The 14,216-nt window shown below is 33.4% G+C and overlaps 1 protein-coding gene across 6 annotated transcripts in view; it reads left to right on the top strand.

Annotated features, from left to right (window-relative positions):
* LOC116463588 (interaptin-like) overlaps nucleotides 1–14,216 on the top strand; it is a 219,295-nt gene that overhangs the window by 21,227 nt on the left and 183,852 nt on the right. For 3 of the 6 annotated variants that reach the window (XM_058434747.1, XM_058434745.1, XM_058434744.1), the window contains exon 3: nucleotides 8,338–8,552. The exons of the other annotated variants lie outside the window; for them this stretch is intronic. In XM_058434747.1, the coding sequence (XP_058290730.1) occupies nucleotides 8,338–8,552 (215 nt within the window). The remainder of the gene's footprint in view (nucleotides 1–8,337; nucleotides 8,553–14,216) is intronic. 6 annotated transcript variants of the gene reach the window in all.

Raw genomic sequence — 14,216 nt, 5'->3', positions numbered from 1 at the left:
CAAGATACAGAACACTTTCATCACAACAAGGATTCCTCATGTTGTCCTTTTATCACCACATTCACCTTAACTTCCCCAATCTCTTCCCTACTCCCAGTCCATGGCCCTGGCAACCATTGGTCTGGTCTCCAATAATTTTATGTCAGGAATGTTATATAAATGGAATCATGTAGTGTGTAATCTTTTGGGATTAGCTTTTTTCAATCTGTAATTTTCTGGAGTTTCATTAGGTTGTGTGTATCAATAGTTTATTCCTTTTTATTGCTGAGTAGTATTCCATGGTATGAATGTACCAGTTTGTTTAACCATTTACCTACCCATTGAAGGGAATCTAGGTTTTTTCCAGTTTTCAGCTGCTTTACATATAAAGCTGCTATAAACATTCATTTATGTGAACATACATTTTCATTTTCCTGGGATAAATGGCCAAGAGTTCAATTGCTATGTTATATAGTAACTACAGGTGTTTTTTTTTTTTTTTTTTTTTTAAAGACACTACTAAACTGTTTTCCAGAGTGGGTATACCATTTTACATTTTTTACCTGCAGTATATGAGTGATCCAGTTTCTCCACATCTTTAGCAGCATTTGATGTTGTCGGTGATGTGTAGTGAGTGATATCTCATTGTGGTTTTAATTTGCATTTTCCTAATGGCTAATGAAATGATGTTAATATCTTTTCATGTGCTTATTTGGCATCTGAATATCCTCTTATGTGAAAGGTCTCTTCAAGTCTTGTTGTTCATTTTCTAATTAGACTTTTTTTTTCTGCTGAATTTTGGAAATTCTTTATATAATCTAGGTACTAGTAAGATATGTGGTTTTCAAATATTTTCTCCTGGTCTGTAGCTTGTCTTTTTATCCTATTTGCAAGGTCTTTTGCAGATCAGAAGTTTTTAAATTTGATGAAATTCAGGTTATCAGATTTTCCATTTATGAATCATGCTTTTGGTATTAAATATGAGGTCTTTTCCAGTTTGGATCCTGAAGATATTCTCCTATTATTTTCCTAAAAATATTTCTTCTAATTTTTTCTACTTTTATATTTTATATTTTTGTCTCTACTTGTAGAATATGTGAGGTTTAGGTTGAGATTCCTTTTTTTAAAAAAAAAATGTATGGATATCCAATTGTACCAGCGCCATTTGTTGAAAAGGCTATCTTTCTTTCATTGAACTGCTTTTGTACCTTTGTCAAAAATCAGTTTGGCATATTTATGGAGGTCGTTTTCTGTTCTGTTCCATTGATCTATGTGTCCTTCCTTCTGCCAATATCATACAATCTTGATTACTATAGCAATACAGTATGTCTTGAAATCAGGTAGTGATTCCCCCCACTTTATTCTTCCTTTTCAGCATATTTTAGCTATTCTAATTCCTTGGCTTTACATACAAATTTGAGAATAACTCTTTCTATATATAAAATATTTTGCTGAGATTTTGATAGAAATTGGATTATACCAATTTAGGGAGAATTGATATCTTTACTATTTTGAGTCTTCCAAACCATAAACATAGTATCTCTCTCTATTTATTTAGATCTTCAATATATTTCATCAGCATTTTGTAGTTTTCAACATACAAATCTTGTACATATTTTGTTATATCTACACCTGAGTATTTAATTTTTTGGAGCAATTGTAAATATCTCTCTCTATATATATAGATATATATATATATTATTTTCAATTTCAGTGTCCAGGTGCTGACTGGGTATATATAGAAATGCAATTGATTGTTCTGTTTGTATCTTGAAACATGCAACCTTTCTGAACTTACTAGTTCTAGTTTTATTGTCGATTTCTTGGGATTTTCTATGTAGATAATTATGCCATCTCAATTAGGGAGAGTTTTATTTTTTCCTTCTAATATGTATGCCTTTTATTTCCCCTTGCATTGTTGCTCTGGCTAGATATTATAGGACTATATTGAATAAGTGCAGTGAGGGTAGATATCCTTGCCATTTTCCCAACCTTAGGGGGAAAAGCACTGAGTCTTTTACTACTAATTATAATAAAGCTGTAGGGTTTTTTTTTGTAAGTGCCCGTTACTAAATTGGTTTTTAAATTGGCAAATAAGCAGGTTAACTTAACGATGAGGAAGGGTCCTAATGGCTTTATGAAGTAGTCGGGTGGTCTGTTTGACTAATGAGCTTGAAGTATATATTTCCCTATCTCAAAAACTTTCTCCTAATCTGAATGAAATTTACTAAACACTCATTGTTTTGAGTAAAGGCATCTTATTGAATGGAAAACCTCTTAGAAGGATTAATATTTCATACTGCTATCACTCTTATCTACAAAAAATAGTTTATTTCCTCCTTGTCTAAGCACAAAAAGCGTCATATGGGTGGGAGAAGGAGGCACAATTGTATGTATGTATGTATGTATGTATGTATTTATTTGAAACAAGGTCTTGCTCTGTTGCCCAGGCTGGAGTGCAGCAGCACCATCTCAGCTCACTGCAGCCTCTGTCTCCTGGGCTCAAGCAGTCCTCCCACCTCAGCCTCCCAAGTAGCTGAGACTGCAGGCACACACTACCACGCCTGGCTAATTTTTTAAAAAATTTTGTGGAAATAAGGTCTCACCATGTTGTCCAGGCTCGTCGTGGGCTCAAGCAATCCACCTACCTCGGCCTCCCAAAGTGCTGGGATTACAGGTGTAAGCTACCATGCTTGGCCAAGCGGCACAATTTTGAAATAGAGAATGCCACAATTGGGCAGCAGGAAGGTACTAAGTAGTTTTTCTAGTTGAAGCACAGACAGGAGCTCTGAAAAGGATCTGAAGCCTAATTTAACCTTTTTAAACATTTACATTATTTTTATATTAAATAACTATAATTTTAAAAGTATGAACACTGCATTTGAGAAGTTTGTTTCATAGTTTATTTTCAAATGGTTCTACATTTGTTTAATATACTGCATTTGTTAATGTCTCCTCCAAAGTGCATCTTGTAGAACACCAGAACATCCTGTTAATGATAGGCCTTTTGTCAAGAATGACAGCATGTCATTATTTTACTTTCAAAACGAGAGGATGATATAATACCAAGTTATAAGAATGAAGCATAAATTATATTTCACAAAAAGCAGATATTTTACTTCATTTGGGAACATAATTACAGTATTTCATATCTTCTCAAGTTTCACAAAAATGCCCTAAGTAATTAGCTCATATAGACACTAATAATTTGAAAGGGTTATTACATTTTTTTCTATAGCAGTTTTGCTTACAGAACATTATTTACAATTTAATAGCATTGAAAAATTTTGTGCAATGTATTTATTTAACATTGCTCACTTAATGATTCAGGTAAAGTCAGAAGACCACTCTTATGGACCTATTATTTTAAAATCACATTGTCTTGTTTTCTACATCATAATGAATATCATGTTTTCTCTTTCCTTGCTGAACTTCTAGAAAACCTATTCTCTAAAATGTATTGCTTCACATAAAATACATTTCAGCCTTTTCTCCCTTGACTGCTATGATGAAATAACATTCTAATACCTTTCACAATGTGAAGTTTATAGCATTTCTGTTTTATTCATCAGGCTGCAAATCTACTCCACCCATCAAGAGTTTTCTTTCGAATAAAGATAGGACACTTTTTGCTAGGAGCAGGGCAAGAACTGCAATTAATAGGCAAGGATTAATGATGAAAGTGACTTACAGTAAGCAACAATTTTCAAATTGAGAAGAAACCAAAATGCAAGATGGGCAAAAATTTTAAGAAAATATCCATCTGTTCCTAATTAGTTCAGATTTATTGACATGGATGAATTATATTTCTGAGGGCTGATAGTGTCTTTGAATAGGATTGCAGAGCCACTCTTGGTTATGTTTGAAGACATGTGGAGAGTCATAGGATAATGCACAAATGCCATTTCATGTATACAGTGCCCATAACTTACAACCAATGAACTTAATTTCAATCCCAGACAAGATTTAGAATATATTATGAAAGAGTGATTTGTGAGGATATATTAGACAAAACAATAACCCTTGGGCCAATTTTATGTTCACTGAGAGCAAGCATGTAGGCTTTGCCATTTCATTTTATATAGGGTTACTAGATCCAGGAACCATATTAGGTGTAGAATATATGGACTTTATGAAAACATTTGACAAAGTTTGTCATAATATTCCTGAAGACAGTATAAAATAAATATAGGCTGGTAACAAAGATAATTGGATAATTTAATGATCAGATTAAGAGTTGTACCCAAAATGTGCTGAATAATAGAACAGTATCAACTAATGTGATATGACATGCTGTGGAGCTCTGTCCTCAACTTAGTCAATTCGGCATTTTAAAATCAGTGAGTGAGATACATAAAATGACTTATAAGGATCAACTTTGCAAAAGACATAAAGCTTAGAATTTCCTGGATACCAATGGCAATAACTAAGGTAATAACCAAAGGCAATAACTACGTCTAAGACATATATATCTATGTTATTTTTTTTTATTATTATACTTTAAGTTTTAGGGTACATGTGCATTCAATTAGGAAAAGAGGAAGTCAAATTGTCCCTGTTTGCAGATGACATGATTGTATATCTAGAAAACCCCATTGTCTCAGCCCAAAATCTCCTTAAGCTGATAAACAACTGCAGCAAAGTCTCAGGATACAAAATCAATGTGCAAAAATCACAAGCATTCTTACACACCAATAACAGAGAGAGACCCAAATCATGAGTGAACTCCCATTCACAATTGCTTCAAAGAAAATACAATACGTAGGAATCCAACTTACAAGGAATGTGAAGGACCTCTTCAAGGAGAACTACAAACCACTGCTCAATGAAATAAAAGAGAGGATACAAACAAATGGAAGAACATTACATGCTCATGGGTAGGAAGAATCAATATCGTGAAAATGGCCATACTGCCCAAGGTAATTGATAGATTCAATGCCATCCCCATCAAGCTACCAATGACTTTCTTCACAGAATTGGAAAAAACTACTTTAAAGTTCATATGGAACCAAAAAAGAGCCCGCATTGCCAAGTCAATCCTAAGCCAAAGGAACAAAGCTGGAGGCATCATGCTACCTGACTTCAAACTATACTACAAGGCTACGGTAACCAAAACAGCATGGTACTGGTACCAAAACAGAGATATAGACCAATGGAACAGAACAGAGCCCTCAGAAATAATGCCACGTATCTACAACTATCTGATCTTTGACAAACCTGACAAAAACAAGAAATGGGGAAAGGATTCCCTATTTAATAAATGGTGCTGGGAAAACTGGCTAGCCATATGTAGAAAGCTGAAACTGGATCCCTTCCTTACACCTTATACAAAAATTAATTCAAGATGGATTAAAGACTTAAATGTTAGACCTAAAACCATAAAAACCCTAGAAGAAAACCTAGGCAATACCATTCAGGACATAGGCATGGGCAAGGACTTCATGTCTAAAACACCAAAAGCAATGGCAACAAAAGTCAAAATTGACAAATGGGATCTAATTAAACTAAAGAGCTTCTGCACAGCAAAAGAAACTACCATCAGAATGAACAGGCAACCTACAGAATGAGAGAAAATTTTTGCAATCTACTCATCTGACAAAGGGCTAATATCCAGAATCTACAATGATCTCAAATAAATTTACAAGAAAAAAAACAACCCCATCAAAAATTGGGCAAAGGATATGAACAGACACTTCTCAAAAGAAGACATTTATGCAGCCAAAAAACACATGAAAAAATGCTCATCATCACTGGCCATCAGAGAAATGCAAATATCTATGTTATATACTCAAATATATGTGAGTCTAAGATAATATAAGATATATATTTTTATATATTTTATATATTTTTATATATTTACATTTACATCTGTAGTTCTGTACTTGGATCTGAAAAGCCAAATGCTCACATAATAGCATGGGAAGTATTGGTTGCAAGGAATATGGAGCTTAAGGGAGAAAAGAGAAAATAGTAGAGGAAGATTGGGCATGAATTCCAAATGGCAAGTAGGGCAGCCAGGACTCAAGAGGGACTGAAGTGAGGAACTGGAAGAGTTTGGGGTATAAGACAGTGGCTGGTTCCTTATTTTCTCTCTCTTTCTGGAGCTACACTGTCCTTATCTCAGCTTCTGTCTGTGTGTCTACTCATTCATGTCTCAGATTTTAGTTATGTTAGTTACTTTGTGTCTTGTGCATGACATTTTCTGTCTTATGGCTGTGCCAAAGGTGACCTAAATGCCTGAATGTTCAACAATTACAGGCCCAGTTGGCTCATACCAGCTTGGGCTTGGTTCTTCTGGGTCTGATGCCCAATCCTGGTTCACCAGTCAGCCATGACTAGGGTAGATGGGTGGAGGGAGTCTTAGTCACATTGCCAAACATAGCAGCCAGGGCTGAGGAAAGTGGATTCTCTAAAATGGAAACACAGAAAGGAAATAATTGGTATATTCAGTATAATGAGATGTTGGTTTGCACTGCAGTATTTTTAAAATCAGGGGTTTTATTTAACATAAAGCCAGTTATAGTATATAAAAGCAAAATATAATTGCTAAAAATATGAAAGACCAATGAGATCTAAGGTTGCATTAGAACGTATTACAATGATATTAGTAATGAGATATTAGAATGAGAGAAGTTTGAGTCTTCTCTTACTCTGTTTTAGTGAGACCAGCCACACTAAACTATTGCATTCTGGGCACCATACTTTGAAACACATGTAGAACACTGGAAAAAATTTAGAGAAATCTAGAATGAGGAAGAAATTCAGCTGAAGGAATTGTAAGTGTTGATCTAGAGAAGAGAAGACATGGAGTGTTCCTGATCGCTGTCTTCAAATATTAGAAAGACCTTCATGTGAAAGGGGCCTGGGGATGTCCCACATGGTTTCTAAGAGGACTGGAACTAGTGCACACTTCAGGGAGGCAGATTTGTGATGAGCCTAAGAAAGGATTTCCTGAGAGACACAACTGGCAGAAGATGAAACAGAATGCTTTAGAAAGTAGTTTCCCATCATTTGGGATGTTAAAATAAAGGATAGGCGACAACATATTTAGGTTGAAGTAGATTAATGGAATTGAATCCATCTAGAGCTTGAACCAGATTATCTTTATGATTACTTTTATAAATCTATACATTTTATATAGTGGCAATTAGATAGTTGATATAGTCATTAATCTATATCCCACAATACTGTATTATGGTTTTTAATTTAAAATTTTTACTATTAAAATTTAAAGGAGCCAAATTTTACTTTATAAAAATGTGTTATTGTCTTCTTCCAGTTGACATTTGTGTAATGACATTGGTAGGCAGATATGGTGGCATTACTATTAGTTACAGGAACAGTTTCTATAGTTTCAAGGGAGGTCACTTTAAGAGTAAGTTTTGGATAATCCAAGAGTTAATTTCAAATTTATTACCCTGGAGCAAGCATTTTATGAAGCCATCTCTTATCCTTTATGAATAGGAAAACAAGCAGAGGCTACTGAGAAATATTTATACCTGAAACAGAAAAAAGAACTATCTCCCTTCTGACTTGGCTAAAATTTCATTTTTCACTGGCCCTATGCTGGCCAAAAGTCATACAACACTTTATCTGAAGGAAGGAAGAGGATCTATCCAATATACATGTGATAGATAAATATAATACAGATGGTTAAAGGCACAAGTGCCGGTTTTGAATAGACCTGAGTTTTAATCCCAGCTTCTCCACATATCAGCCGGTTATTTAACTTCAGTAGTCTCAGTTTTTTTTAAAAAAAAAATCTGTAAAATGGGTATAACCATACCTACTAAGAACTGACTTGGGGAGAAGAGATTAGGTTCCAAGTATTTTTCCTATTTGTAGATTTATGACAGAATGTTAAATTTCTGTAAAAATCATAAAATGCTGAAACTGAACAGAAACAGAATTCATTTGGTGTAATGTCATAATTTTACAGATGAGGAAAATAAGATCTGAAAAAGCCAGGAGAACAGAGCAGTTTGCAATTAAAGAACAGTGATTTCCTCCCACTTCGTGGAAAATTCATCTTAAAACCAGAATTATAAAGATTATAAATTTTTCACTATTTTTGGTTTTATTTTATGGAAAGTATTTCAAGAGTAAATGTTTCTTAGAGATACCATGGAGAAACAATTGCCCTGAAAGATCTTTTTCTAATCCCAAGATTTTGTGTCAGACTCAATATGCCAGTTTAAAATTTTTTATACAAATGTGAGCAATGTCATAATTATTGCTCCAAGGCATAGTGTACTATATATTTACTTCATTCAACCAGCAAGGCTACAATATCTTCAGTTGAACTTTATTTTTCAGAATTAAAAAAAAAATTTAGTAAGTGTATGTTCTGTTTCCTAGATGTTGCCTGAAGAAAAAATTTGTAAGTACTGTGGAGTCAGCTATCTAATTCTTCATGAATTTAAGGCTATGGAAGAAAAAGTGCAAGCAATGGAAAAAGAGATGAAATTTTATCAAGGAAGTGTAGATCGTGAAAAGAGACTTCAAGAAAAACTGCATTCTCTTAGCCAAGAACTTGATCAGTACAAAATTGACAACAAATCCAAAACAGAAAGGTTAGAGTATGTTTTTCTTTTCTATCATTTATTTAGTTGAAAGACAGCTACAGGAAATAAATACACTTTGAATGTTTTTCTAATATTTCTCTACATCAGGTATAGTTTATACTTTAATACATTTGTTTCTTAATTATATTAATAATTACTAAATATAATTATTATAATTCGCTTTCTTTTGAGGCATATATTTACTATCTGAAAAATTAGAAACCAATTAATTTAGTAACCATCTTACGTTTTATTATTAGGAAAATTTATCTATCAAAAATCAGATGAATTTTGGTAGTTTTTCATACATTTATTTTTAAATGGCTTTGGATTTCTAGATTTGTAGAATAAGGCTTTCATGTTTTGAAAAAGATGCCAAGACATTCAAATTAGTGTATGATTTTAAATTATTGGAATTGGAAATAAAGAATGGGTTTCTAATTTTGTAGAAACTAATCAGCAATCTAGTCTGCCTAAAGACACTTCAGTGAGCCTATGCAGGAGAGTTTTTGCTGGTGTTTTATAGTTTTTCCTATGAATGAAAATTTCTTGATTTAAAGTATTGACAGTTGATGTTAAGAGACCTTGAGTTAATGAATTTAATGAATAAATTTAATGAATAACATGTCTATGTAGTGGAAACTTCCTTAAGTCTCTTTGGATTAAATACTTTCATTAAATTTTATTACAAAATTTTATATAAAAATATATAATTGCGTGAAATGCCAGTTGACCCAAATATTTCTTAGTTTTTTACCAAAAAAATGTTGTTATAGTTTCTTTAATTTCACATCTGAATAATAAAGTATTTTATGATATTTTCATGGAAAAGCTTAAAAATTTGAAGTATTGTTTACAATTTTTAATTTGGAAGGGTTTTACCTGTCAGGGATTCTTTTGTTTGGTGTATTCACACCTTACTTTCTTTAATAAAATGTATTATATATGTAAGACATAAATACATGAAGTAAAAGAAGTATAGAGAATAAATAATAAGGCAAGAAAGTCTTTGTACTCCGCTGATTATACTATTACTGGTACCCTGCTGATTGTACTGATTGTATTCTTACTGGAGGTAAAAATCACTTTTTTTTTTTTTTTTTTTTTGAGACAGAGTCTTGCTCTGTCACCAAGGTTGGAGTGCAGTGTCGTGATCTCAGCTCACTGCAGCCTCTGCCTTCCAGGTTCAAGCGATTTTCCTGCATCAGCCTCCCAAGTAGCTGGGATTACAGGCACACACCACCATGCCTGGCTAATTTTTTGATATTTTTAGTAGAGACAAGGTTTCACCATGTTGGCCAGGCTGGTCTCAAACTCCTGACCTCAGGTGATCTGCCCACCTGGGCCTCCCAAAGTGTTGGCATTACAGGCGTGAGCCACTGTGCCCAGCCAAAAATCACTTTTAATGATTTGGTGTATGTCTTGCTAGATCCTTTATTGTACCTTTACCTTTATTACAAATGTATTTTCTTTCTTTTTCTTTTCTCTTTTCTTTCTTTCTTTCTTTTTCTTTCTTTCCTTCCTTCCTTCCTTCCTTCCTTCCTTCCTTCCTTCCTTCCTTTCTTTCTTTCTTTCTTTCTTTCTTTCTTTTTTTTTTCTTTTTTTTTGAGACAGGGTCTTTTTCTGTTGCCCAGGCTGGTGTGAAATGGCACTATCATGGCTCACTGCTGCCTTGACCTTCCGGACTCAAGCTATCCTGTCACCTTGCCTCCCGAGTAGCTGGGACCACAGGTGCACACCACCATGCCTGGCTAATTTTTGTATTTTGTAGTTTTTCTTTTTTTCTAGAGATAATGTTTTGCTATGTTGCCCATGTTGGTCTCGAACTCCTGGGCTCAAGTAATCTGCCTGCCTTGGCCTCCCAAAGTGCTGGGATTATAGGCATGAGCTACTGCGCCCATCCTTATTTTCTTAATATATGTAGTTTATATCTTTATCTTTTAATAGACTAGTTTTAAATTAGCAGTATATCAAACATCTTGTTGTGCTGCTGACATTTGCCATTTAACTATATATATAGGAAATTATTCCATGTTAATGTATGTAGATCTACCTTGTTCTTAACTACACCAACATTTTTGTTACCAAGAATATGCTATAATTTACTTAATCAATTTTCTTTTCAACATTTATATTATTTTCAATTTTTGTTATCACATGTAGTATTTGTATTTATGTTCTTGTGAACATACGTTGTTCCAAAGTCTAAATTTCTAGAAGTGAAACTACTGAAAGAAAGCAAGTGCCAGTTTAAAATTTTGATGGATGTTATACCAAGTAGTCCTTTGAGAAAATAGCATTAACTTATATTTGGCCAATAGTTGATGAAGTGACCACTTTCCTACATTTTGTTAATATTGGGTTTTTCTTAATTTTTTTCAGTCTCTTGAGTTAAAAATGTTACCTGATGGTTATTTAATTAGTATTTGTTTTTTGCCAACAAAGCTGAACATTTGTTTGTGTATTAGACATTTATATTGATTACCTATATACATATATTGACCATGTTATTGGGTTATTTGCTTATTTTTGTTTATTTGTAGGCGCTTTTAATATAATATTGGCATTATACTGTGTTTATATATGTTGTTAATATTTTCTCATGGTTGCTTGTCCTTTCACTTCATTGTATTTTTTTGCTGTATCTTTTTAAAATTTTAATAATATCCTGTGCCAGATTCTGGTTGTTTAAGAGTTTTGTGTCAAGTTCTTTTAGTTGCAAACAATGGAAACTTATCTGACATGAACCTAAACACAAAAGAGAATTTACTAGAAGAGGATGAGGTGATAGCTCATTGAAAGAAAGGAAAAACTCAAGAACCCTGGCTTTGGAAATGAACTAGAAACAGAACTTGTTCAGGGATCTGGGAAATCTGGGGTAAATTCACTCAATTTTTTTTCCTTGCATCATTCCCTTCAAGATTCAAATCCCAGAAGAGTCTCACTGGCTTTATTTCTTTTATGTGACCACCCTCCAGTTCCACCCCCTTAGCCTGATGAAGGGGGGAACCTTGATTGATAGTTCTACGAAGACTTCATACAATGAAAGCAAAAGTATTCACTAAAGAGAAGTTAGAGTACTGTTATCAGAAGAGGGAATAGACTCACGCAAGTAGAAATAACAACATATGTTTAAAACTTATAGTATTAGAATTTGCTTTTTAATCTATTTAGTATTAATTTTGTATATAATTTGAGATAGATTTCCAATTTCATGTTTGTTGTTTCTTAGATGTCTCGCTGTTGGCCCAATATCACTTATTAAATTCTTCATCCTCTCTCACTTGACTTGAAATGCCACCTATTAATTTTTCTTCTAGCATATTTCTGGATGCTCTGTTTTGTGTTATTGATTTATTGTCTATCATTGAGTCAGGGCCACACTTTTAACTACTTTAGCTTTATAATATGTTTTTGATATTTTGTAGGACAAGTGTTTGGTTTGCCTTTCAGGTTACCCTGGCTTTTTAGTATATTTTCTTTTCTGGACGAACTCTAGAATCAGCTTGTCCAATTCCATGAAACATGCTGTGTTATGATTTAGACTGGGATTGCATTTACTTTCTAGAGCAGTTACATTATCTCGATAATTGACATCTTTATAATCTTAAGGCTTCTTATCCTGGAACATGGATTCCCCATTTATTCAGATGTTCTTTAAATCCTTCAATACAATTTTATAATTTTTAAATACATCGTGTATTAGTTTAATCCTTGGACATATTTTTGTTGCTTTTGGGAAGGATGTCTTTTTATTACATTTTTTTGAATGCTATTTATTTCCGTAGCTAGCTTCCTTATTGAATTCCTTTATTAGTTGTTTGGATTTTTTAAATTTTCTTGAATATTTGTTATATATGTTTATAACACACACATACATGTAAAACAGTCACATCATATGCAAATAGTGCCTGTCATCTTTTTATTTCCAATAGTTATACCCTTTTCCTCCTTTTTCTTCTCTTATTAAATTGGATTGGACCTGTAGAACAGTGTTGAATAATAAACTTGTAGAATGCATCTTTATATTTATTTCTAATGTAATGCAATCCTGTCTAGGATGTTTCTGTTTTAAAAAGGACATCTGCTGTAGGTTTCTTAAAGATACCTTTTATCAATTTAAGGAATTCCTCCTTTTATTTCTAGTTCTTTAAGTTTATTTAAAATCAGATGACTATTGAATTTTAATAAATGCTTTTCTATCTTCTATTGAGATGATCATATGATTTGTTTTCCTTTAATCTGTTAATATAGTAAATCATACTAATGGATTTTCTAATATGAAGCTAAACTTACATTTTTGATAGAAAGCCATTTTGATCATGTTACGTATTTCAGGGTTCCCAAAGTCTCATGTATTTGCTTGCCTTCTTCATGATTCTTGCCACTGCTATAAGTACTTTGCACTATTCTATTTTTCTGTGCATTCTCCCTTAAATATATGTATTTCTATGCATATAGTAAGTGGAAAAACACTTATCACTTGCCATAAATAGAAGATTTAAAAAATAAGTATATAGCTACAGGTTGAGTAACTTTTATCTTTGGATAAAAGCAGTGGATGAAAGTACTTTGGTCCAGAAGTGTTTTGGATTTTGGAATATTTTCAAAATACATACCAGTTGAGCATCTAATCTGAAAATCCAAAATGCGAAATGCACTAATGAGTGTTTCCTTTGAAAATCATGCTGACACTCAAGAAGTTTTGGATTTTGGATAATTTCTTTATTAAAATAAAATGTTTTGTTTCTGTAACACTAACAAAATTACCCATGCTAATGGTGATATGTGAAATAGTTTATGAAGAGCATTGTTCTTTTGAAATAATGCTGCTAATATTTTACATAGCTATTTGCGTCTGTGTTCACAGGTGAGGTTGGCCTATCGTTTTCTTTTCTTGTGGCATATAGACTAGGTTATACTTATCTTTTCTAATAAGTTAAGAAGGCTTTCGGCTTTGGTGTGCACCAGACATCTTGAATAGCACATGATTTTTTTGTTCTTTGAAGCTTTGGTAGATCTTCATTAAAAATGTATTTTGTAGGGGGAGGGTTGGTCGAATTTTGATGACCTATTATGTTTCCTCTATAATTATTGGTTTACTTATGGATTTTTACCTCTTTTTGAGGCAGTTTTTGAAATGTTTTCATGGAAAATCAAGCATTTCACTTGGCATTTCAAATTTCTTGGTGTTTAGTATTATATAGTATCCTCTTATTTAGAAGCTTTCCTCTGTATCTGTTATGACTCCATTTCTCTTTCCTTGGGTAGTTTATTTGTGTTTGATTGAAAAAGAGACAAGAAAGACAGGGAAGGACAGAGAGAGAGCTTTTTTTCCTAGGAAAATAAACAAATTTGTCTATTTTGGCCTTTTTAAAGAACCAGATTTTTGTTTAAATTAATCAAATATGTTCCTTTTTTAAATTTATATTTATCAGGCCAGGGGCGGTGGCTCACGCTTGTAATCCCAGCACTTTGGGAGGCTGAGACAGGCAGATCACCTGAGGTCAGGAGTTCGAGACCAGCCTGGCCAACATGGTGAAACCCCGTTCTCTACTAAAAATACAAAAATTAGCTGGGTGTGGTGGAAGACATCTGTAATCCTAGCTACTTGGGAGGCTGAGGTGGGAGAATCGCTTGAACCTGGGAGGCGGAGGCTGCAGTGAGCCGAGA

The sequence above is a fragment of the Hylobates moloch genome, unplaced genomic scaffold, assembly GCF_009828535.3.
Source record: "Hylobates moloch isolate HMO894 unplaced genomic scaffold, HMol_V3 SCAFFOLD_43, whole genome shotgun sequence".
NCBI lineage: Eukaryota > Metazoa > Chordata > Mammalia > Primates > Hylobatidae > Hylobates > Hylobates moloch.
The sequence above is the reverse complement of the archived record's forward strand: the minus strand, read 5'-3'. Positions and strand labels throughout refer to the sequence as shown.